Source organism: Gasterosteus aculeatus, chromosome 7 (assembly GCF_964276395.1).
Source record: "Gasterosteus aculeatus chromosome 7, fGasAcu3.hap1.1, whole genome shotgun sequence".
Lineage (NCBI taxonomy): Eukaryota > Metazoa > Chordata > Actinopteri > Perciformes > Gasterosteidae > Gasterosteus > Gasterosteus aculeatus.
The window spans coordinates 12,137,058-12,162,610 of record NC_135694.1 but is presented as its reverse complement, the minus strand read 5'-3'; the positions used below and the strand labels follow the sequence as shown (position 1 = coordinate 12,162,610).

Here is a 25,553-nt window from a genome sequence, read left to right as displayed (position 1 = left end):
AGCACTTTAATTACGACATTCCTCATTGTCAAGTCAACAGCGAATGTAAATGCAGACAGACTCAACTAGTAGCACCGTCACAGGCGCATGTGAGAACACACCTCAAACCTGCTGGAAACATGGCTGTGGGTAACCTGGTGCTGAGGCGTGTCTGGCCTCCTTTAATCCTATTCTGGATCTGCCTGTGGGAAGTCGGCTGTGATGATCAACACCAAGCAGAGGAGGGTGAGTCTTCAGGAGTTCGACACTCGAGGGTTCAAAGATGTTACTGTGCACATTGGTGTCTTACATTTTAACATGCTTATGTGGTGATGTCATTGTAAATTTTAAGTCTGAGGCACAATTCTATAAAGTGGGCCATAAGAAGTGATTGAGATTTTTAAAAGTGCTGTTTATGGTATATATGTATATGATAATCTTCTCATTTTTGTCACGGTGTGGGTTTGTTCACTTCCTGCCCTGTCGTGTCGTGTCACCCCCTGCGATGGTCTGCCGTGTTCCTGGTTGTTTCCACCTGTGTCCAATCATCTGTACCTTCCCAGTGTATTTAAGCAACGTGTGTCTCTTGTCGCGTCATTGAATGTCGTTACTATGGTGTGTGCGTCCTGGGTTGTCGGTGATGTCCTGTTCCGTGTTTGGCCTCTAGGCATTTTGGGGTTTTGTGTCAAAATAAAGTACTTTATTAGTTCAACCCGCTTCCGTCTACCGGATGTGACCATTGTAAATAGGGTGACAATAGAAATGCCCTAAGACTTTATCATGTATTTTATCTGCATTGTATGTGTATATATTTGAAGAATGGGAAGAACAAGTTTTCATGATTGTATCGAAAGTTTAAAAAATAGTTGCAATATAAGTAGGGCTCATAAAGTTTTTTGTTTTTTTAAATTATTTTGAAAGACTGTTGCTCACAGGCTCTGAACATACATTTTGGCTGGATTTGAATTGTCAAATTTGCTTAGGAAGGGTGAATGAGCCGGAAGTAGTGTAAGTGACCGCCAAGATAAGCGCTGTTTGAATTCTTCACTATCTTTCACAAAAGGGAGGGAGATGATTCCATCCCACGATTCCGTCCCACGATTCCGTCCTGCGGCGGCAATATTTAAATAGCAACGTATCATTTGGCCGTTCACGAGAAATAACGATTATGACCGAGAAACGCAGACCATGTCAGCAACCATTAGCATAACTCTTCGCAACCTTATAAATAAAGCAATACTTTGAACCTGGTTGTTCGTGGCCTGCATGATACAGCACTGTAACTACACATGGATGAAGGCATCTAAGATGCGCTTCTTTGTAGAGTCCATTTTCTGAGAAATTGTAGTTTGGCCGCTGCTGACTGACGTCCATAACATGCGTCTCCCGTTGCATCATAACTACGTAATGTCAAGGAATAGATGTTAGGAGGTAATTTTTTTGACAATTTGAATCCAGCCACAGACAACCATTGGGTCACGGGGATGTTGATCAGTACTCAACCAATGAGAGCATTGAGAGGCGGGACTAAGACTGTGGCAGCATTGAGATAGACCTTAACAGTTCTCCAATACAATTTTTCAGAGCAATATTATTGTCGCTAAGAACTATTTTCTATTTAAAGATAGAAAAAAGGAATGCAATGTATAGAGGGAAACCTCTCGAGAGCCGTGTGAAGGCAAAAGATTTGCTCAAAGGTTTGTTTTACATCACTCCTTTACTAAATTCTACAAAAGAGTTTTGTTTAAAGATGGAGGAAGCAACGTTAAACAGCCCCCTGATGAAGACAAGGGGGAAACACTTGGCAGATTAGGGAATAATAGAGCAAGAGCAGCCTCATGCTTAGTGTTGAAAGGGGATGCAAAGTGTTGTGCCAGCCCCTGCTATTAAGTCACTTATAGTTCGGTTTAGAAAACAAGTCCAGCTTGATTGGAGAGAGGAACAGTTATCTTTCTCTGTCTTTGACTTTATTTAGTAGAGATTTTCCAATCTGATAAACAGACCAGGCTGGAATGGAATTCTGACCCAACCAATGAAGTAAGTTGGATTGCTAAGTGACACATTTCCATGTCATTATAAAATGTATCATGTACTGTAAAAACACAATTTAATGAATTGCTTAATAATGACCCCAGTATGAACTAGTTCCTGTTTTTAAATTTCCTCTATTTTTAACTTCAATCTACTGTTTTGAAATGCCCTTCATTTAGTTCAGCAACTACTAAAAAGTTGTTGACGTGGTTGGTTGATGTGGCCTGTAGCTTTTGTTATGAGTGAAATAATGAACTAATTTTGTAAAAAACAACAACAACAACAACCACATTTGTCTTTTAATGAGGTTGTTGCACCTGTAGTTCTACTCTGCAGCTTTTCACTGGCGTTCTCTTGCATCTTCCTGCTATCACAGTGGAATGAAATCCAGCTCACAGTTGGCACACCGAGTCCAGTACCCGTGCTTCAAGCTTGTGGAAGAATCGTAACGAGAACGATTTTAAGCAGATGGATGGAGCGGAAAGGTGCCCGCCATCTACTGATGGATGTTTCATTTGCCCAAGAAGAGGAGCCGTCTCATCAGCTCACCCCGCTAAAAGTTTACCTGTTTGATTCAAACACACCTATTGCAAGATTTCAAAACACTCAGGCTGTTTTGGACCTTCAGACCTCCAAGGCATTCCCTGTAACAGTCCCTCCAAACCAGGTATCCAGGTATCTGAACCGCAGCCGGGCTCTGAGCCTGGGCTCCGTGAGCAGCAGGGGCTTCCATCTGGCCCTCTCCTATTCAGGAAGGTGTGTGCTAATAGCTTCCATCAGACTGTACTACAGGAGGTGCCCTTACACCGTGGCAAACCTTGCCTCGTTTGAGGCAACCGGGGCCGCGTCTGGTCCATTAAAGGGTTCCTGCGTGAAGGGGGCCGTGGAGCTTTTCCCACCTGTTAGAGAGTGTGATGTGGATGGAGTTTGGAGTCCAGTGCAGGGTGGGTGTAACTGTAAGGCTGGCCATCAAGTCATGGAGGACACCTGTCAAGGTATGGAGATTTATAGTTAATTCAAATGTCCAAAAAGAGGCAATCTGGCAGTCATTATACAGCACAACAGTCAAATGGAAGGCAGAATTTAATGTGGAAAGATAAATGTCTTTTACTCTAATTCATCACAAGTGAATGTTGTTAGCACATTGAAAAGGCTATAGAATTCTGAAACCATCTGCGTTTTGATTGGCTCCCTAGGAACCTGGCCTTCATTGTGGCTCTTTAATTATTTATTAATTTCAACTTAACACAATTTTCCAATGTGCAAACTGCCACGGATGTCATCAAAACATGACAGCATTTGATTTTTGCCAATATTTGTGAAAAATATTGACACATTTCGAGAAGTACTGTGGCGAGGAATCTTGCAAGGATGACTCTTCACCATGATCCTCATCCTTTTCGGGATAATATATTCCCAGTCCAAATCTCTTTGGAACCATGACTTTGCAAAACAAAAACAAAAAAAGGCTTATTCAATAATCATTTTATTACATATCCTAAGTGCAAACCTTCACCAATGCCAATGCCAATCAAATCTAATAAATATCAAGAAGTGTCAAGAAATTTCATAAATATGTTTGTGGTCGATTGAAAATAGCTGTTTTTTCATCAACCACTTTATTTTCACACTGTAAAATGTCACTACATATTTCTCTTGTTTGTTATATATGAACACTGTTTATGTATTACAAATAAATTGCTAATATGTCATTGGATCAAAAATCTCAATTCCAACTTGACCAGTACAACTACAGTCTGACCACAGCAGCTGCCCTGTTCACTATTTCTATTTCACCAGTGTGTAGAATGGGCTTCTACAAACCAATCAATGGGAGTGGAGAATGCCGGCCATGCCCGCAGAATAGCAGGACGCATGGGGAGGGAACAGAGAAGTGCGACTGTCTGCAAGATTTCAACAGACTGCCAACTGACCCCTATGAGCTCGGCTGCACCAGTAAGAAACACTGGTGTTCTCCTAGTATGAAAAGGATGCACAGGAACTAACATTAAAGTCATCATATTGAATTTGAAAATTGTCTGCTTTGGCTCCCCCAGTGGTAGTATCACAACAGACGTGGTGGCAGAATGGACAACTCTTTTTTTCATCTGTCACTGTGACCCATTTCCAATCAATTTATGTATTGATTGTCAAATTGATTGATTGATGTCCCTGATTTTCAACCCGATGCTGGACTTGTATGTCTTCATCTAATGTTATTTGAATTTTCTCCAGATAGATTTTGATTTTGACTCTGATCATGTTTCGCTTCCCTGTCCTGTCTTTCAGAGCCGCCCTCTGCCCCCGTGAATCTAACGGTCTATTATCCCAATGTCTCTGTGCTGATGGTGACGTGGGATCCTCCGCAGGACTGGGGCGGCAGACATGAAATTAAGTATTCCATCAAGTGTGAGTGGGAAGCGGATTCTGGCCATCGGTGGAAGGCATGTGGGGACGATGTGATTTTCCTTCCATACTCGGCAGGCCTGACCAACACGTCAGTCAGCATCACAGAAGTGAATCCGCAGCTCAACTACAGACTTACAGTGCAAGCCCAGAATGACCTATCCGATCTGCGGGGAACGCTGGCTTCATCCACCGCCACCATCACCATCCATAGATGTACGTAACTCTGACTAGATGTCTTCAACACGTTGAATCATCCAGGAAAAGACTGTAAAAAACAGGCTACCTCATCACAGGGGTGGCCAGTGTTGTGACAACATCATTTGAGGGTTTATATCTGGTTTCAGTTCCCAACAGTAAACTTCCCATGTTGAATGAGTTTGACTATGCAACTCAAACAAGACATGTTCTTCCTCTTTCCGTAGAAAACAACACAGAAAAATACACTATTTCTTAATTAACAACAGCTTTGTTGACATGTTCTTACTTTATCTGGTATGACCAAGCTGCATTGACATTAGCGCATGTTAGTTCATGTTAGCAAGCTTTACATTTAAAGCTTTACATTGCTGTGTTATTGATAAGGCCAAGTCGGTTTGATGCCTTTATGACTTGTGTTCCATTAGTGTAAGAGTCATGCAATGGCAAAAGTTCTATTTTGGGAATACAACATGCAGCAATGACCAGAGCTATACATCCCTAAAGTCTCAACATCTCAACGTCACTCCCGGACATTGCAAATATGGTGACTTCTCTTTATTGGAAAAATCCCAAATGGCGACAGCAAAAGTCAAGGCTTTAAAATGGCGGTCCACCAACGTGTGGGTGGCTTCATAATGAGTCACCCACTTCTTCTTTACAGTTCATGGTCCACACCTAAATGTAAAGAATAACCATTCGTCCATGATATTTGCTGTGCATATCCATGGTCCCAGGAAGATGAAACTTTGAGATAAAGAGTAAAAATAATCAATTTTTTATGAAAGTGTGGTTCGGTTTGGGAGCCACAGTGAACACTTCTTTTTTTCTCATAGGGAAAGTTCCACCTGTGGAGATCACTGTGACATCGGACTTAAACGTCTCAAAGCACCACATAGTGCCGGCTGCTGAGCCGAGTCGCCTCTACATGTGGCTAACAGTCGGAGTCTTGTTTGGCCTCCTGCTGCTCGGGGCTGTTTTCCCCTTTGCTGTGTGTGTCCTGCGCAGCCACTACACCAAACTCAGGTAAAGGGAGGCTTCACTTCTGCTTCTTTTGAAATAACAATAGAAAAATGTTTTATAAGTAGACACATTTCTGAGTTCATTGTGATACAATATGAGTTGTAGCTTTTTTCTATAGCACCTGGCTGCCTAGCTGTATTTGATAAGGTGGATTGTTTTGCAAAGAACAAGCTCACACTGGTAGTACGTTAACCGTTGGCTTAAGGTGTGAAATTCTGAGCTATTTCCCCACATGGCTCTCAACAAGGCTTCGGCTACTAAGGAGGAGAGTGGGGGGGGGGTCTTACATTGTTTCTATATCCTCAAAGGGGGCCCTGAAAGAAAACATTTGGGAATCAGAACCACTACTTGTTGCAATGTCAATGTTTCCTTCGGCGAGACACTTAATCCAAAGTTGCAACTGGTGTATGAATGTGAGTTACTGATGGGCAGGTGTCACTGTGTAAAGTAGCTCCTGTCATCTGTGTATGAATGGGTGAGAAAGAGATTTGAGTGGTCGGTATACTATCAAAGAATAGTTTTAGGTTTAAGGTTTGACCATATTTTGCATGTAGACTGGACCTGATCTCTGGGGTGCACAGCACAAGTACCAATGTTTAAAACCGAATACGGAGAGCCGCTGGTAACCAGTGAAGGGAGAGGAAGAGCAGGGGGAATTTGGGTAGGTCGAACACGAGTCTGCATTCTAGATGAGCTGCAGAGGTCGGATGGGGCTGGCTTGTACACCTGCTAGGAGGTTGTTACAATTGTCAACCTGTGAAATGACCAGAGCCTGGATCAGAGCCTGTGTTTCCTTCTTAGTGAGAAGGGGACATATTCTCCTGATGTTGTGCAGCATGTATCTACAGGAACCATTGGTGGCTTCTTCTGGTAGGGCCAGCCAATCAGTTTCAGAAAATAGCCCAAAAATCACAAATTACAAAGTTGCCTCAGAGGGCTTTATAGTCTGCACACATACCACGACATCCTCTCTCCCGAAACCCCACCATCGGCACAGGAAAAACTCCCCAAAAAATGGAAAAAACCCTTCCAAGAGGGAAAAAAAGGGAAGAAACCTTAGGGAGAACGTCATAGGAGGGATCCCACTCCCGGGATGGACAGACTACAATGGATGCCATGTGTACAGAATGAAAAATGTATAATACATTCAATTCCTATGACAGACATGATTCAAGTAATTGTGAGTAGTAAGCTAGGCGCACGGCAGGACCACTTCAGAGACAACCACCATCAGATAGAACCACCCTCCCCACAGAAACCTGCAGGGAGGGAAACCACAAATACTTTAAGAAAGGGTAATGTTGGTTTATGATTAATATGATTAATATTTAAAATAATAATGATGATGATGGCAGCCGCAAATGTCAGCAGGGCCACGGCAGGTGTCCAGAAGGAACTACGATCCACGGAGACCTGCTAGGGGAGAAAGCACAAAAAAACTCCCGGAAAGAAGCTGAATTAGTCATGTGCATTAATAAAACGTGTATCATTGTAGAAAGAGAGTGAGAGAGGAGCTTGTGTGTCCTAAGAAGTTCCCCGGCGGTCTAAGCCTATAGCAGCTTAACTAAGGGCTGGTCCAGGCTAACCTGAGCCAGCCCTAACTATAAGCAAAATCAAAGAGGAAAGTTTTAGGCTTTACTTTAAAAGAGTTGACCGAATCTGCCCCTCCGGACTGAAAGTGGAAGCTGGTTCCACAAAGGGGGAGCTTGATAACTGAAGGCTCTGGCTCCCATCCTACTTTTTAACACCCTAGGAACAACAAGTAACCCAGCATCTATGGAGTGCAGCTGCCTTGTAGGGCAATACGGTGTTACAAGCTCTTTTAGATAAGACGGTGCCTCACCATTAAGTGCCTTGTAGGTGAGGAGAAGTACCTTAAATTCTATTCTTGATTAAACAGGGAGCCAGTGCAGAGAAGTTAAAAAAGGAGTAATATGATCCCTTTTCTTAGTTTGTGTTAATATACATGCTGCAGCATTCTGAATAAACTGGAGAGGCTTAAGAGATTTACACGGGAAGCCTAAAAACAAAGAATTATAGTAATCCATTCTGGAAGTGACAAACGCAACTAATTTTTCTGCATCACTTTGAGACAGGAAGTTCTTGATTTTTGATGTGTTACGTAGATGAAAAAAGGCAGTCCTTGAAGTCTTCTTTATATGAGAGTTGAAGATCATATCCTGGTCGAAGAGAACTCCCGGATTCCTGAGGGTGCTGCTGGTTACCAGAGCAATTCCATCCATAAAAACTGTATCACGTGACAGCTGGCTTCGAAGGCGCTATCAAGATAACTTCTGTTTTTTCTGAGTTCAGCATCAGGAAGTTGCCGGTCATCCGAGTTTTGATGTCTCCAAGACATTCTTGAAGTCTAGCAAGCTGGTCGGTCTCTTCTGGTTTGCTCGACAGATATAGTTGAGTATCGTCTGCATAACAATGGAAGTTTATGCGGTGTTTCCTGATAAGATCACCCAAAGGAAGCATATAGAGGGTAAAAAAAATTGGTCCAAGTACAGAACCTTGTGGGACACCGTGAACAACATTGGTGGTCCTCAAGGATTCACCGTTTACAAGCACAAACTGGGATCGATCCGATAAGTAGGATTTAAACCAGCTGAGTGCAGTTCCTTTGATACCAATTAAATGTTCTAGTCTCTGCAACAGGATACAATGGTCTATGGTATCAAATGCGGCACTGAGGTCCAGCAACACAAGAAAAGAGATGAGTCCTTGGTCCGATTTAAATAAGTCACTTGGTCAAGGTTGATGGAAGAGAAGGCATCCAAGCAGGCATCAGGGCCCACTGCTGCATCCAAGGTTCCTACATCTGAGGACAGGTCGGCACTCGTTGAAGGCAGGAGACCATCAATTTTGTCTTTGATAGTCAGAATCGTATCATTGAAGACATTCATGAAGTCGTTACTACTGAGGTCCAAAGGAATACACGGCTCGACCGGGCTGTGACTCTCTGTCCATCTGGCTACAGTGTTGAAGAGAAACCTGGAGTTGTTTTTATTTTTCTCTATTAATGATGAGTAATAAGATGCTCTTGCGTTACGGAGAGCCTTCTTATATGTTTTAAGGCTGTCTTGCCAAACTAGCCTAGATCCTTCTGATTTGGTGGAACACCATAATCGTTCAAGTTTCCACACAGTTTGCTTTAGGTTCCGTGTTTGAGGGTTATCCCAAGGAGCAAACTTCCTTCTTGTTGCTATTCTTCTTTCCAGAGGAGCAATAGCGTCCAGCGCCACTCTCAAAGAGCCTGCAGCAGTATCGACAAAATGATCGACCTGGGATGGACTGAAGTTCTCACAGGAGTCTTCTGATATCTTGAGACAGGGCAAGTGTCGACTGTAGAAAACCTTGGCATGAGGAGGAGATTCCGGTAGAGAAATTCAAAGGTTATCAGACAATGGTCCGACAGGAGAGGGTTCTGTGGAAAGATTGTTAAATGTTCAATCCCATTCCCATACACAAGAACCAAGTCGAGAGTGTGGTTAAAACAGTGAGTCGGTTTATTTACACTCTGACAGAAACCAATTGAGTCTAACAATGAAAGAAATGCAGTACCAAGGCTGTCGTTGTCGACATCCACATGAATGTTAAAATCACCCACAATAATTAATTAATATATAACTATATAACAATTTCACCAACAGGCCTCAACAGGAATTAGAGCTTTTGCCCATGAATGCACCTTCCAGCCCACCTCCACAGCAGCTGGAGGCTGCACCTCAGACGTCCAACAGTAAGCATTTACCACTCATTTATCTTTAATCAGCAATTGGCTAAACTGCTTCTTAGACCCGCTTTTTTGGGGCCTGGCCCGAGCCCAGCTGAGACATGCAGACAGGCGGAGGACGTATATTTTCCTCAGATATCTTATTTTATCTTAAATATTACTGGGTATATTCCATATTTCAAAAACACAAATATACAAATATTGACTATTTGTAAAATGTACTTTTAATATGATGAAAAAATATATATTTGGCCCCATGGCCCTCTAAGGGCCAGCCGCCACTGACAGGAATGTCTTGTTGTTGTGATGTTGGCAGTGAGGGAAAGTTTACTTTTGAGTGTCACACCGAGGTTCCTAGCAGTTAGGGATGAGGTCAGGACGGAGTTATCAAAGGTAACAGTCAGGTTGTTGGTGGGAGAAAAAGAAGTCCAGTCTTGTCAAGATTACTTTTCTTTTCTCACTACCACAGCAACCTGTCATTTGACAAGATAGATGTCTTATTCATACAATTTCCTTTCAGTAGGAAGACCAGCCACTTTTTAAATCTTATTCATGATTCTTATTCAAAGGGAGCTCAGACAATTTAGAAGTAAATCCTTTGACTTCCTATTTGTTTCAGTGATAGAGGGTGTGGTCCAGCTTTTTGAGGGGCTCAGTGACCGGCTGCTGTCCAGTCTTAAGGAGGTCCTTGTGGAAAGAAACAAGCTCACCCTGGGCAAGGAGCTCGGCAAAGGTCAGTTTATGGTTTCTCATGAAAAAGATCCCGTCACAGTTCAACTGTGGTTCATGGTTCCATGGTTAACTACAGGTTTTGTTGACTAATTCGTAACCAGTTCAGTTCTCATGATTATGATCATTTAAAAAAAAATGTGAAAAGGGATATTGCTAACCAAATCAAGTGCCAGTATGCACTATACTATCATAATGACCTATGTATTTGCACCTGCAAAAAGCCAATGTTTTTCTTTACACTCACTTTACTGGAATTAGAACATCATTGAATAATAAACAAGTGAATGATTTTTATTGTAAAGCCTGACTGTTCACTGACTAATCAACGTTTAAAGCAACGAAAGGTATGAAACAGGCCACAAAAATGCAGAAAATTGACAAATGTATCAAAAGCTGGTTCTAATAGTTCTTTGCCAGGTTTAGGAGCCTGTCGTGGATTAGCCAATGTCAAAACAGCAAAAAACAAAATTCAGTGACAACAAAGTTGATTACCAATGCGCTGTAGCGGTTAAGTACTTGTGCTGTGATACGACTAAGTGCAGACTGCGATATTCCCACTGCTGATGCTATGGCTCTTTGAAATAATCCTGATGCCAATAATGTAGCAAGGAGTTTAACAACTGCTGGAATGGAATGTAAACGCTGAGTCGGAGAGGCAATGTCATCTTTGGTTTCTTCCTTTATCTGTAATATTGCATGGCTGCTTCATCTGTAACGTATAATGATTTTGTGTTCACTCAACTGAAAAAGTGTGATCCTTGTGGCAAAAATCCTTTTAGCTTGTCTCCTTGGCCTATGTCGCCGTCAGGCTCGGATTACTGTTGCCATTTCACCAGGAGGCATATGTGAGGAAACCCGCATTCTGGTTTGCACCTGCTTTGAAGAGGCAGAGAATTTTCACTGCGGGCTTGTTTGTACATACCTCGCCATGGTTTTACACACACATTGCAAAACAAATACGCCTGAATTGGGCGCAAACGCGTGCGTACATGAGGTCCTCAGAGTCTTCAACCATTCTAGTGGATCTGGGGGTCTGTCGATAGTGGTGCTTTGGACCAAATTAGCAGGCTAACACGCTCACATTGACAGAGTAAGTGTTAAGTGCGATTATTGTCTCTAACAAGTTGGAGGCCAATACATCCAATAGTAGTTTTAGTAAATGTCAATATCTTGATCAAAAGTCAAAATCTAAAGTAATACAGATCCATCCTTTGGGAACCTTCAATTTCTGTACCAAATTCTTTCCCAATCCATTACGTAGATTTCGTTGATGAGTTGATGTGCTGCTGGTTGCATTAGAAGGTACGTCGGGGAATTACAGCGAATTGAATAAGAATTATGATGTGAGGATTCATCCTCTTGGAACGATGAATGATCACAACTTTTATGGCAAGCCATCCTAATTTTGCTGTGGCACTTACAATTTGACCAAATTGGTGGTAAAAATGTAATTTTTTTCTGCATATTTACACCAATATTTGATTTGGCAGTTTATTTCTTCTGCTCTGCAGGAGAATTTGGCTCAGTCTACGAAGGTGTTTTTACACTAGATGAAGGCGGGGACATCAAGGTGGCCGTGAAGACCATGAGAGGTGTGTGTACTGAAATCAAGCCCTTTATTAGGACTCTCATCTGCTACTTCTTATTATTCATTCTGTTTCTCCAACCCACATAGTTGGAATCCACAGTCAAGAAGACTTACATGAGTTTTTGAGAGAGGCAGATATCATGAAGAACTTTGATCATGAAAATGTGGTTGGACTACTTGGTAAGATAACATTTTCATCCTAGAACCAATTTATTTCTCTTTCTATACTCAAGCTTTATACATGTTCTGTTGAGTATTAATGGGTAAATCAGTGGCTCATTAGGTTAGCCATTGACATATATCACATATTACAGTAATGTTGTAATTTTGGGGAAATTTACAACTCATGTCTACAGTTACGTATGTTTGGGCGATGACTAAATATAAAAATGAACACCTTAACCAACTTTATATAAAATGTTTTCATATTTGTAAGCTGAAAACTTCTTTGTCTTCCTTATCTTCAAAAACTTTTTTCTTATTGGGTCCATCATGAAAACCCTGAGCAATTTTACCAACTCTGTGCCAAAGTAGCTATCAGCACTAGCCCAAAAAGTTGCAAAATCGAGCAAGAAAGTTGAAAGTTGGCAGAATCAACACTCAAAACTCCCTGCAAAGCCACTCCTCCAAAATTCTCAGAATGGCCATGAACAAACATGGCAAGTGTTAGCAGTCTTAGCTGGTAGGCTAGCAGCTAAAGGAAGACTCAAGTCAAGTACAATGAGTTCACAGCTACAATTTAGATAAGCAGAAGTGGTCCGTTCAATCATTATTTTTGAGACCAATGAAATAAGAGAGTCTGTTTGATTCTAGAGGCAATTACAGGTTTCATGTTGTATCCAAAGACTCAGCTTAGTATTGTCAGCCTTGTGAAAGAGTGTGTGTCTGTTTGTCCTGCAGGGGTTACTTTACAGAGAGAGCAGGACTTTCCTCTGCCTGTCCCTCTGGTCATCCTGCCTTACATGAAACATAGAGACCTGCGCCGCTTCCTCATTGCTACCCGATATGGCGATATTCCTATGGTGAAACTTCCCACGCATACACCGATACACACAGCTTACCTATAGAAGAATGCAATAACGTTACTTAGCATTGGCCATAGTTACTCGCTGCCTCTTTTATGTTTGAAATTCATAATTGATAGCCAGGCAGGTAAATGTGCTCAGCTTGTCGGTGTTGACTTGACATTGGAAAATATACAGACATGTTACCCAGAAATCCTCATTGCATCATATTTAAGATGGGTTTGGCTTTTTGAGGGTATTTATCCGTTAAAAACTGGAACACATGAATAAATTAAGCTCATTACATTACATTACATTACAGGTCATTTAGCAGAAGCTCATCACATCATCCATCCATCTTCAAACCACTTAGCCGTCATATCGGGTCACGTAGGGACTGGAGTCAATCCCAGTTAACGGGCGAGAAACGGGGTACACCCTGTTCGCAAACCAATCGCAGGGCTAACACAGAGACAAACAACCATTCACACTCACATCCACACACCTACGGGCAATTTAGCGATGCCAATTAATCTAATCCATTCATCATTTTTATCTTTATTTTATTTTCATGCTAGGGAGGAGTGATAAGAGATCTGCAATCTCACCACTAAATGACAGATACCTAAACTCAGCATTCTCGTTTCCCTCCCCTACAATTTAACATTCACAAATATCCAAAAGATCACATCCTTCTCCCACCTTCTTCCAGTTTGTGCCCCATCAGAGTCTCCTGCGCTTTGGGATCGACATTGCAGCAGGGATGGCCTATCTGAGCGCGAAGGGGTTCCTGCACAGAGATCTAGCTGCACGCAACTGCATGTGAGTCCAGAAGCAGGCAGTGAGAGGGGGGAGAGGGGCTTCAAAATGAAGGACTACTTGTTGGTATATGACTGTGTCTCTGTCCTCAGCCATTGGTATTCAGCCGTAGCTTGTATATGAGAAGGAAGCTGCTCAAAATGTAAGTGAGCAGACTCAGGGTCTGAGAGGAGACGCTGTGTGTGAAGACATTGACTAACGGAACTTTTTACTCCCCACTGCATAACTTGTGCTGAATATATTGAACACACTTTTAAAAACCTGTTTCTTAATTCACAGGCTGGGCGATGACCTCAGGGTGTGTGTGGCTGACTTCGGCCTGTCAAAGAAAATCTACAGCAGCAATTATTATCGTCAAAAGGCAACTATCCGTGTGCCAATTAAGTGGATGGCCATCGAGAGCCTGTCTGAGTCCATCTACTCTTCCAAAAGTGACGTGGTGAGTCCACTCTTGGTGGAGCATCACCTTACTTTGACAGCCCCACTATCAGCAGCTCATGTCTGGGTCGTGATAATTGCTGATCATCTTACAGAATTCTCCTCTGAATATGATTTCTCGTCCCTGTTCTCTTTAGTGGTCATTTGGGGTGACCATGTGGGAGATTGTGTCCCGAGGTCGGACCCCCTATCCAGGAGTTCACAACCACGAGCTGCTAGAGCTGCTGCTGTCTGGACACAGGCTCAAACCCCCGGAGGACTGTGACCACAATCTGTGAGTCCAGTGGCACACTTGCTCCTGGTTATGAGAAATAACATAAAGCTGTTGGTACTAGAAGTTCATTCAGTTTGAATATATGCTATGCATGAATATATCCTAAGAAACGAAACGTGCAAAACACATCGATATAAAAAAACATAATTCTCACAATATCAGTGTCATCCGGCGGGCCGCCGGGTCGCGAGTTTGACACATGGGGACTAAGATGACGATATTTATACCTTTATACCGGGGTCGACATGGCGCAGAGGTAGAGAGGGTGCGGCGGGAACCGCGAGCCCCAGCTGCTCCATGTCCCATGTTGAAGTGTCCCTGAGCAAGACACCTAAGCCCTAATTGCTCCCCCGGGCAAAAATGTAAAAAGCCATGGGTTAAAAATGTAATGTAAGTTGCTTTGGATAAAAGTGTCAGCTAAATGTCCTGTAATGTAATGTAATACCTGTTTAACATCTGCCTGCAAATATAGAATATATTTATTACTTTGTTGCACATTTATAAATTGTTAATGTATTGTAAGATTCCTTAGTTTTAACATATTCATACTGAATTTACTCAAATACAAATCCAGGGGTTAAATAAAAAATGAATAGAATTTTAAAATGATTAAACTTTTCCCCACTTTCTGACAAATTACATATCACTCGACACAAAGATGGAATCTGTAACAATAGGTCCCATATTAATATTGCTGTGCCTTAAAGCATGGGGATTATTCTTGTATATCTATAGGATTTATAGTTGTTATGCCTCCCTGCCCAACCTTCATTTCCTCCCATACACAGTTATGAAGTGATGCAGAGCTGCTGGGACAAGGAGCCGAGCCGTAGGCCTGACTTCAAGGAACTGGGCGAGATACTTAAAGGTCTTCTCTCTGAGCTGCCAGCGCTGAAGGCCAGCCAGGAGGCCGGCTACATCAACCACGGCCTGGAGGTTGCCGCTGCCGTTTCCGCCTCTCAGGATCCACGGACGGATTCTGGAGGAAGATTGGAAAATTTGTACCGGCCTAGTCCTGGTGGTGCTGCAGCCAGTGATGAAAATGTGGAAGCTGATAGACTGTAACTTAGTTTTTAAAAAGTTTTTGTATATCTGCTTTGTAAATCCATTACGAGAATTATCTGTCATTAGAAAAGATAAATGTATTTGGAATTGTAGAATATTATAAACAAACTGACAACCCAGGTTATAAATTAGACCAATTAATAAAATGCATTTAGTGTACACCAGTGCTGTACCAATGCACAGCTATGATTGTGCTCAATGTAATGTAATGAACCGAAATGCATGTAATCTTGATGGCTCAACTGATATTGACCAAGAGACATTCGAAATTACATTGAACGAACGCCCCAGGAGAAGTCACATGCCTAGGGCCGTGGACAATGCCTTTCACACCTTTACTGATCTGTATAAATACCTGTAGGCATATGCTTTTTTTAGCACAGCACCTTTGCTTTTATTGAATACTTTTGATTTGAACTTTTCAATCCTGTCTTATGTCCGTCTGGAGTTTCTTCATTAAAATAACACAGATTCAACAGATTCTAATGGCAATGCTGTCCCCAATGACACTTAATAAACTACAATCCCATCAGCCCACCAAACGTGGATTCGACAAGGTTTCTGAGTAGCGCCACGTCACCACACGTCACGATACGTCACCACACGTCACTACCGCACCTGCGCAGCCATCTTGAGCCGCTAGCAAGCAACGGGCACAAAAAGGCAAAAAGCAGGAGTAAAATACAGCTGTCTGACCGTCGGAAACAGAGATATGTCCGCTAGAATCAAGGACATATGAAACGATAGAGGTCGAATACAGTGGAATGACCAGGGGACAATAACAGAGACGGTGAAACAGCCAGCTAAGTGCCTCGGATACGCGGAAGTCATCTTTTTCACCCGAGTAGGAAGGAAGAGTCGAATCTCCCGACAGAAAAACACCTCCAGAGTGAAACCATGAATCCCGAATAGTGAGTCCCGTTCAACCCGCAACATTGTGAACCAGTTAATGTCGAGTGCGGTTACACGTCCTCACTGTACGATGGCCTGTTCCGTTGTGTAACCTTGTTGTGCTGTCAATGAGTGTGTTGTTAAGCAGTAATTAGCTAACGTTAGCGGTGAACAGGGCGCGGACGTGCTTTCTGTCCCCGTGTCGGCCGTGACACGCGACCTTTCCACGGGGACGGACACACGGATGTGTCCGCCCGGTCAGAGAGCCGCCGCCACGGCAGTGAGCTCCCGGTACGATCCGCGAGGAAGAGCTCCAGCGTGCCGGTAGCGGTGCTGTGGCGGATGGCGGACCCGTGTCCTCCGCGGACGTTAGCCCGCGAATCACACGGACGCGTCGGATCTGTGGCTACGTGCGCTTCACACGGCCGGTAACTTCATTTTAAATGCGCCATAAGTGCGTTTGTTTTCTCGAGTTACTTTTGTGAGACTCCAGTGTCTGGTTTCCTCCAGAGATTGACGTCACGAGCAGATTGGACTGAAGGCATGTCCGTCATCTGTAGATGCATTTAACAGCTAAATAGTTAACGCGGTAACGACGTAATTAACGTCACCCACTACATACATACGCACATGTATGTGCATGTTAGTTAGGCGGATGAAATAATCTCCCGCTGTGAGCTGATGCTACATGACAAGGCAGCTAGAGCAGATGTTTGACAGCTGTCCCTGAAGGGGGAGGACCATGGATTTGTCCCCGGGTCGGTCGGAGCTGTCCCGGTGTCCACGTCAGAGACTTGAGTCCTGATGGAAGCGTCTGTAGCTTAATCCAACGCCTCCACGCCCTCGCATGCTTTCTCACGATGTTGACTTTGAGACCGTGTGTCTCGTTAGATGTCCCTTCACAGCGACCACTGCTGCACCCGGATCAGCCTGCATGTGGTGAGGTGTCAAATATTTGAGTTTATTCAAAGGTTAAAAAAAAAAAACATTTGATGATGCAAATCATTTTATACGTGTTTGTTATTCTCCAACGTTAAAGGGAACTCTGTTAATCAGGATCCCCTCAATGGGTCATCACCATTCCACAGGTCGCATCATTTAACCCCAACGGCCTTGAATGTCTAAATAGTTGTTGTCTTTACACAAAAAAGGGCGTAAAATGAATTCAACAATAAAACATGATTAAGTGATGTCTGACCAGAGAAAGAACTAGCAGAGCATTCTTGGTGTCTTCCATGAGGATGGAGCTTCCACCCAGCTGCCCATCAGACATCTTTGACGGCCTGCAACACTGTGTTTTATATCAGTATCGCCCTGTTCGATACTATTTAGTGTACCGGCATGTACAACATTTTTTTGTATAACATTCATCATTCTAGAACATTAGCATCTTTTCTGAAAAGAAAAAAAACTGTTGAAAAAACTATTCCTAAGTATGGAATCAGAAAAGCTACACTTTGTATCAAAGAATACACCGCCTGTAGCATCCACGTCTTGTTGGCGGCGTTTTGTACAATCCTTTAGGGTAAAGGAATCACGCGGCTTGGGTAGAGTAATGGATACATGCTTGTCGCTAGCTTTGTTTGCTGAATGGAAGGAAAGGGGAGAGAGTCCTGTTTTTTGTTGACCCCTAATTACGCCATTTCAGTTGTTTACACCACGTTGCCATCGCAGTTAATCGCTGTTAATAACCTTTCATATACCAAGGAGAAAGTATTTTCAAGGGATCTATGAATGCATGCTATACAGCACATTTGACGTTTGTTTCCAAAGAATAAAGCAACACAACTCGGTGAGATCCTTTGCTTAGTCTCTTCTACGATTTGAGGTTGCACATAGTCACCCACGCTGCTCTTATTACTGAATCACTGCCTAATTAAGAGCCGTCTCCGTATGTCTGAGATTAAGTTCACAATAGGCTGCGCACTTAAGAGGGTATCTGGGCAGCTTGCTGAAATGAATGGTGGGGGATGAGCTGCCCTCATCAACACAATCCACAAGCCGTGTGGAAATATGAAGTGGGCTGATTGCAACAGTGCTGTTGATGAGACGTGAGATCGCAGCAGCTGATTGAGAGTCAGGCACAACAAGTCTCACCTTTCCCATGCCACAAGAATATCCGTGGTGTTGGGCAACTCTCCTCGGCTGTCCTTCCTGTGTGACAAATTCATGTGACATTTTCCCTCAGTGATGGGGGGGGGGGGGTGTTGTACCATCATTCCAAAGGAACCTGGCCGTTGTAGGAGTGAGTAGCAAACCGTTAAGAAGTTTCTAGTGATCGACAGTCCCCATTCCAGGGCCGGATGGACCTGCCGGCTCTAGCATGGTTTCATTATTGACTTGATGAATTGAAAACAGTGTCAAAAACTAAAATCCCCACATAAATGTCCCCCCCCCACTATTTTTTAATGGAAGGTTTTTTTAGGTCAAACATTAAAGGTAATTTAGGGATATTTTAGTAAACAGTTGTTTGCTGAATTCCAACCTCTTCTTTCAGATTGCACTCGTTATCTCAGTTCCAGCTCGTACTCTTGACCTTCGCTTTCATCGGTTAAAGTGATAACTTGTGGAAGCTGTCTGGTAGCTAGATGGCTAGCTTGTTAATTCCACCATGCTTTGGTTACAACAGATTCGATACTGTTTAGATACTTGGGCTCTCTTCTTCACTGTAAAGGTTTAACTCCGTGAGTCCACCATTGGAGTTCTTACAGAAGTGAAAAGGTCTGAGACACCCTTCTCCTTTGATTTAAGTCTTTGTTCTACTCCTGCTCTATTTCTACATACCAAACCAACAGAGAGTGCATAGTGTGTCTCCGCACCACAGATGTTTAAAAAAAATCATAAATCCCCACTAACGCACCAAATGTCCATCTGGTCTGCCAGCAAATGTATTATTCCATAAATGTATCATTCCTCCTTTTTGAGGAACAGTTACTAAAAACTACAGTGAGCGGCACTTTCAGTAAAATACTGAGGCTTTGTAAAAAAAAACCACACAATTTAACACAATTTTTTGTGAGGTTGTTTTTAGGTATCTTGAGTAGAAACCAGTGGGTTTTTAGCTGAGAGTGACCGACGAAGAAAGAAAAGTTGCATGTCTTCATTCAATGTCGTGAACTTCGAGCACTTTTTTCAGCTGTCACATTGTTGCTATTTATATTGTTGTGTATGAATATACAGATGTGCCTGTGCTAACCTGTCGTGTTGTTCTTCCAGTGACTACCTCTTTAAGCTCCTGCTCATCGGAGACTCTGGAGTCGGGAAGTCCTGCCTCTTGCTCCGCTTCGCTGTAAGTAGATCAGTCCCACCCTCCAAGAAGCTTGTTCCCATCTCTCCTCCTAAGGCTCTAAACATCTCCCTCTCCACAGGATGACACCTACACAGAGAGCTACATCAGCACCATCGGAGTGGACTTCAAGATCCGCACTATCGAGCTTGACGGCAAGACCATCAAACTGCAGATTGTGAGTTCTCACACACACACATACACATACACATTCGGACCGAGCCGATCCTGGATGAATTGGGAACAGGCTCCGCCATCCCAAACAGAGCTGACACACTGTAACTCTTCTCATACATGTACACTTCTGGTCAGCTTTTTTTGTTTTCTTTGTTCCACTTTAGGTGAAACATAGTTGATATTCATTATTTTAATGTAAACTCCGTAATTGTAAATTGTGTTATTTGGGAAGGTTGTATAAAACCGATAGCCCTCAATATTTCTGAAGCTTTCAGAACTTTGTGATGCTTCAGTATTAGGTTTTTCTAAATGGAAGTATGTGGTGGCGATGAAAGACCTGCTTCAGTAAGGAAATTAAATAATTTGCGTTACCGTATTTTCCGCACTCCAAGGCACATTTAAAAGCCTTTCATTTTCTCAAAAAACGACAGTGCGCCTTATATACGGATCAATTGGTTAATCGGTTGATCCATACTGGTTGTACACAGCGCTCAAGGCGCTCTGCCAAACATGCCAAAGCTCGGTCTACGACGGCGAGATGCTGAGCGGCGCTCAAGCGTGTGAGATATGGAGCTTGTTTCAGGGCGCATCGGAGAAACCAAGCTGTCGTTCTCGCCGAGCACTTAATGAGATTAAAGAGCGAGAGACGGTGCCGTTTTCTCTACAGTAGCTGAACCATCTTAATGGGGGAAAGAAGTTATTCTAAAAGGGCTGGAGAGCAGCCGAAGATTTAAGGCGTGGATGGCGAGGGGGGCGGCGGGAGCGGACGCACTTCGCAGCACCGATTGGACCCTGAAAGCACCGTCTCCACCTCCCCACACCCCCCCCCCCCCCCATCCACCCGCCCCGACGTCTAACGTTTGACTGCAGTATCTTATGCGCCTTATAATCCGGTGCGCCCTATATATGAAATTTTTTCTAAAATAGGGAATTCATTGAAGGCGCGCCTTATAGTGTGGAAAATAAATTTGGGTTGGTGCCATGACTTTTAGGCTTTCATCAAGTGCAGGAAAAGAATCCTTTGTGTCCATCACAGGCACCAGAAATGGAGCTGATAATATGCCAGAGTCTGGCATACACCTGCAGTCTCAACTGCTGACGATGTTTTTCTGCTCCATAAATACTTCAGATGACATAAAAGGCAGTTTTAAAATAGTAGTCTGAACAAAGAAATTCAGTGTGTGGATGAAATCAGCTGTCCTCTATTATCCTGTAAATGAACGTGGGAGACCAGTGTTTCCCTTAGTTGTACAGCTTTTGTAAACTTACAGATTTTTACGAATATAATGTTCGTTGAACATGTTTAATGTGCATTTAGCACGTCATTAATGTCATCAATACATGCTGGTCATAACAATACATGACATCGAATTGCCTCAAGGATTCAGAGGAGGGAGTCGTTATTTATGTATTTATTCTTTATGAAATGGTGTTTAGGTGTATCTAATCTTGTCTCCATTGCGGCCATTTTCCATCTCTGCCTGTCTGTCGCAGTGGGACACTGCCGGCCAGGAGAGGTTTCGCACCATCACCTCCAGTTACTACCGCGGAGCCCACGGCATCATAGTGGTTTATGATGTGACGGATCAGGTGGGTTCAGAGCGGCAAATGACTGTGACATTTCAGAATAGAGTTACTTTGTGTTGAGGTTCTGTAAAAAGCTGTAATGTGACCGCGGCACCTTCTCATCTGCGTGCAGGAGTCCTATAACAACGTCAAGCAGTGGCTTCAGGAAATCGACCGCTACGCCAGTGAAAATGTCAACAAGCTGCTGGTGGGAAACAAGTGTGACCTGACCACTAAGAAAGTAGTGGACTACACAACAGCCAAGGTAACAGGTTTTGTATCTGTCTGCAGGACTGAGATACAATCCTTTTGATCAGTTGTGTATATAGTCATTCTTCAAGGAAAGTGAAGAATTATGCTCATTACACTACTAGAGGTTTTATAATGTGAAACTCACAGGAACATTTTTATTATTAACAGCAATCCAAAAAACATGAATGATATTTATAATTCAAACTACTTTCGAATTGGTTTGTTTTTCTCCTAAAAAATATATTTTTGTTACTTTTTACATTATAAGCTTCTTTTGAGGTTTTTGAATGAAGCTACAAATGTCCTGTTATCTGTATAAGTTATCCCCCTACAAATATGATCAAAGAAATGGGTTATTGTGATTCTATGAAAGCCATTTAGCGAGTTGTTAGATTGTTGCTCCACTGGTGTGAGCTTTCACAACACAAGGCTTTGTAATTGGACTGTGAAGGTTACAAATGAAGCTGGGAAGCTATTTAGTACAGGAGTTATTTCAGACCATTAAAGGAGACTGGGCCGTCTGTCATCGTCATTTTCTCAATGAACTAATGGATCTCACAAAGCCTCTTTTCCAGTTGGTAACTTCTTCTAATTATTCCTAGCATTTGAAACCTTGTGAAAGTATATGTGTAAATTAGCAGTTTGCATAACAGATATGCTTATTTGCACACTTTTCGGGAAGCTGCCATAGGTTTGGATATCTCTTCCTACCTCTCCATGAATCAGTGCATGAAAACCAACGTTTTTGTGTGTATTGTCTCATCTAAATAGTAAGCCAAATCCCAGGAAAGCCTCACCTTCACGTACAGCACGAGTTACCAGTCCTCCACCCAGTGTGCGCGTCGGTTGCAGGTCTAACATGCACGCTTAACCTGCAAGCCTTCTTTCCTTGGCAGGAGTTTGCCGACTCCTTGGCCATCCCCTTCCTGGAGACCAGCGCCAAGAACGCCACCAACGTGGAGCAGGCCTTCATGACCATGGCCGCGGAGATCAAGAAGCGCATGGGCCCCGGGGCCACGGCCGGCGGAGACAAGCCCAACTTGAAGATCGATAGCACCCCCGTCCGGCAGTCCGGGGGGGGCTGCTGTTAAGAGACCCCCCTCGGCCACCGCAACAACACCCTCCGCCGCCATCTTCACTGAATTCTCCCTTTCTATGTTCCCTTCCCTAATCTCTGCTACTCCCTAACCATAACGCCACGTTACCCAGAATTGCTGGCCCCCCCTTCCTTCAGCAGATCCAGGGAGGGTCGGCCCAACAGGGACACTGTTTAAGTGTTTAGATCAGAAGACGGATTGTTCATTTCAGGCCCATCAAACAACCAGGAGAGGAAAGCTGTGAGGGAGGGACAGAGGCCGAGGCCACCTTTACGTCTGCCAAGAAGACGGAAAGAAAACCGAAATGGGGGATTGAATGGTGGGATTGGTAAAGATTTAGATTGGAATGGAGGAAGTGGAAATCTCTAAAATATATATATATATATATATATATATATATATATATATTATAGTGATCTTATTTCTCTATAAACACACACACATTGTAGTGAGGAGGCAGAAGTTAAAAGAAACTGGAATTCTTTGCCTACACACACACACACACACACACACACACACACACACACAGAGGAATATTGGCAGTGTGCTTGAGTCCCACATGGTAGGAAGTGTTGAAAGTGTTGCTGACTTATCATCTCCATTTACTGATTGGGTGTTGGGTGAGCCGCCTCCTCCCCCTCCTCACTCTCTTCAGGTTCAGACGGGACGCAGTGGGACTTTTTTTATAATGTCTTTGTCATCCAGGTGAATCTGAGCCACACACCTGTTCTCCTGCTCTTTCCGCGGGTTAATAAAGTAAAAGCATCATTCCCCCTGCGCGGCTAGTTAGCGAGTTAACTTGTAACCGGCTAGCAAGCCAGCTATACTTTAGCTCACACTACTAGTCAGCAAACTCTTGTATGCTGGGGAACGTTCCCTTCAAAGCATGTGCCGAAGCTAACGCAATAGCCTGAGATAATATTTGACTATTCGGCTCTCTGTTCCTCCAGTCACCAAAGCTGAATTACCCAGAAGCTTCGGCAGGTTTCTGAAATAAATTGCTTAAGTAAAACGTTTCCGATCCTGTAAAAAGATCCCATACAAGAGCAAATACAGACTGTAGCTATAGCTGAGTCCACATACTCAGCCGGGGGGCTGTGTGACCACCGCAATATATGGTGCTAGTTGTTCTGTTTTGTAGTCTTCATTTCATCCATAAGATAAAGCAATGTGACAAAATGTTGTAACATTTAGCACAGCCCCTTCCTGGAATGACACTAAATATTACGGGGGGGCCCAGCTTAATTTACTGAAGTACAACTGCATTGATCTTACAATTACTTTTATTATTGTAGTGTTTGTTTTTTTTTTTTTCAACCATCCCCACACAGATGGGCCCAGTAAGACACTTTGTTGGGTCTCATTAATCTGAGCTTCAACTTTTCCCATTTTATACAAAGAAGTGGAAAGTGCGGCTGGTCTCGGTTTATCTTCTAGGGCGATCCACGCTGAGCAGAAGCTGCTCCGTAGTCGTTGTCATCACTGGTGTTGTCTCCGGGGGATGGAGGGGCTGTTTGAGAGGGCTTGGGACTGACTGGTCTTGGTTTGCTGACCGGATATGAACTCCCAACTCTCCCCCCCTCCAGCCAACCGCGTCACTCCGACTCGATGAATTCCTCAAGGTCCTCCCGAAGTATGTGTGTGTGTGTGTGTGTGTGTGTTAACATTTGCCGTGTAATATTCCCGAGGTCTTTGGACACATGGTGGCATCACAGCATCACACGGGTCTCACTTGAGTAGATGTGAATCATTTAAACTCAACACTGGAGGGAAACACACACACACACACGTATACCAGATCTTTTGGGGTTCAATGACTGATTTCCCTTTTTTATGTTTTATCTTAGTCTTTATATTCCACTGATTTTAATGTATTCATTGAATACCACTCTCTCTCTGTTGTAGGATTTAGGGGGAGGGGGGACTCTGGGTAGGGGGGGTCAAAGAGACTCGTCGGGGGTGTGGGGGGTCTTTTGCTTATGAATGTGATTCTGATGAAACAAAACTTTTCTTTTTACGTTCACATTTTTTGTTCTTCGTTTGGGGGGTATTTCCCACGTCATTTGCACACTGTCCCTCGCTGTTCAATAAGACACTCACTAGGTGTTGTTTGGTAATAAAAAGCACCGCCTGTCAGTCACCTTCTGGCTTCTTTTCTGTTCGGCTCGTTCACTTTGGTACCGTCTCCCTGCTGAGTTTGATCATGTTTCTTTTGTTTGTTTTCTGTACATATTATAAATATACTATATATAATAAAAGGATGAAAAAGATCAACGTCAAAACGAGCTGGTCTGGTATTGTGATGGGGGGGGCAACAGCAGCGGCCTTATATGTCATAACTCAAGAATTCATATGCTAATTATAACAATTTCTCACAAATTTCTAAACCGATAAAATGCTGGAGTGATGACATTTTGGACGGACGCTCATGTAAAATGAAACTTGACTGGTTGGTGTAGGTGACCTCAAGGTATAAAAAAATATATAAATATGTCATTAATCATGAATATTTTTTTACAATAGATAAAACACTTCAATAAAACTTCAGAAATTAAGTCAAAAGATTAAACAAGTATTAAGAAAGAAAAAGTTAGATATTTTCTGACATGGATGTGTATTTTATATACATATATAATCATAAATATAATTATATGGTGAAGGTCAATAATTGTAATCCAGGTAATAAAAGTTTGAATGAAACCCTTCTAACCAAGCTATTACAGTCAAAGATAGTAATATCTGGCTATTGAAAGCAATGGGTAGACATTGACTATAGATTAATCATTGATTACACAATATTTACTGATGTTAAAACATCATAGAAAACAGAAAATATTCTTTCTGTGCAGAATCCCTCTTCATCAAGTAACATCAATGTCAGAGGATACAAATCAAAGTGATCAAAGAAACGTTCCCAATTATAATACTACATTCTTGTTATTCCAATTGCAAATTGTTCCCAGTTGGTGACAGCCTAAAAGTCACTTA

General features: G+C 42.8%; 2 protein-coding genes across 5 annotated transcripts; both read left to right on the top strand.

Moving 5' to 3' along the window:
* On the top strand, positions 1 to 15,776 carry LOC120822172 (ephrin type-A receptor 3). 4 transcript variants are annotated; one of them, XM_040181612.2, is made up of 16 exons: positions 1 to 225; positions 1,955 to 2,016; positions 2,387 to 3,005; positions 3,811 to 3,966; positions 4,300 to 4,632; positions 5,451 to 5,486; positions 5,532 to 5,640; positions 9,294 to 9,382; positions 9,996 to 10,109; positions 11,620 to 11,700; positions 11,784 to 11,876; positions 12,597 to 12,718; positions 13,413 to 13,522; positions 13,799 to 13,958; positions 14,095 to 14,231; positions 15,020 to 15,776. In XM_040181612.2, exons 1-16 carry the CDS (start codon positions 120 to 122, stop codon positions 15,294 to 15,296), a joined length of 2,604 nt encoding a protein of 867 aa, XP_040037546.1. In that variant the 5' UTR covers positions 1 to 119; the 3' UTR covers positions 15,297 to 15,776. The 4 variants fall into 4 exon arrangements, with proteins under 4 accessions (XP_040037546.1, XP_040037545.1, XP_040037544.1 ...); XM_040181611.2 differs by having other exon boundaries at positions 2 to 225; positions 1,958 to 2,016; positions 5,451 to 5,640; XM_040181610.2 differs by having other exon boundaries at positions 2 to 225; positions 5,451 to 5,640.
* Positions 15,777 to 15,843: 67 nt separating this feature from the next.
* On the top strand, positions 15,844 to 24,847 carry rab1ba (zRAB1B, member RAS oncogene family a). The gene is made up of 6 exons (XM_040181619.2): positions 15,844 to 16,207; positions 19,404 to 19,476; positions 19,556 to 19,651; positions 21,145 to 21,240; positions 21,350 to 21,481; positions 22,365 to 24,847. The coding sequence occupies exons 1-6, from the start codon at positions 16,194 to 16,196 to the stop codon at positions 22,557 to 22,559; spliced, it is 606 nt and encodes a 201-aa protein (XP_040037553.1). The 5' UTR covers positions 15,844 to 16,193; the 3' UTR covers positions 22,560 to 24,847.
* The last annotated feature ends 706 nt before the right edge of the window (positions 24,848 to 25,553 follow it).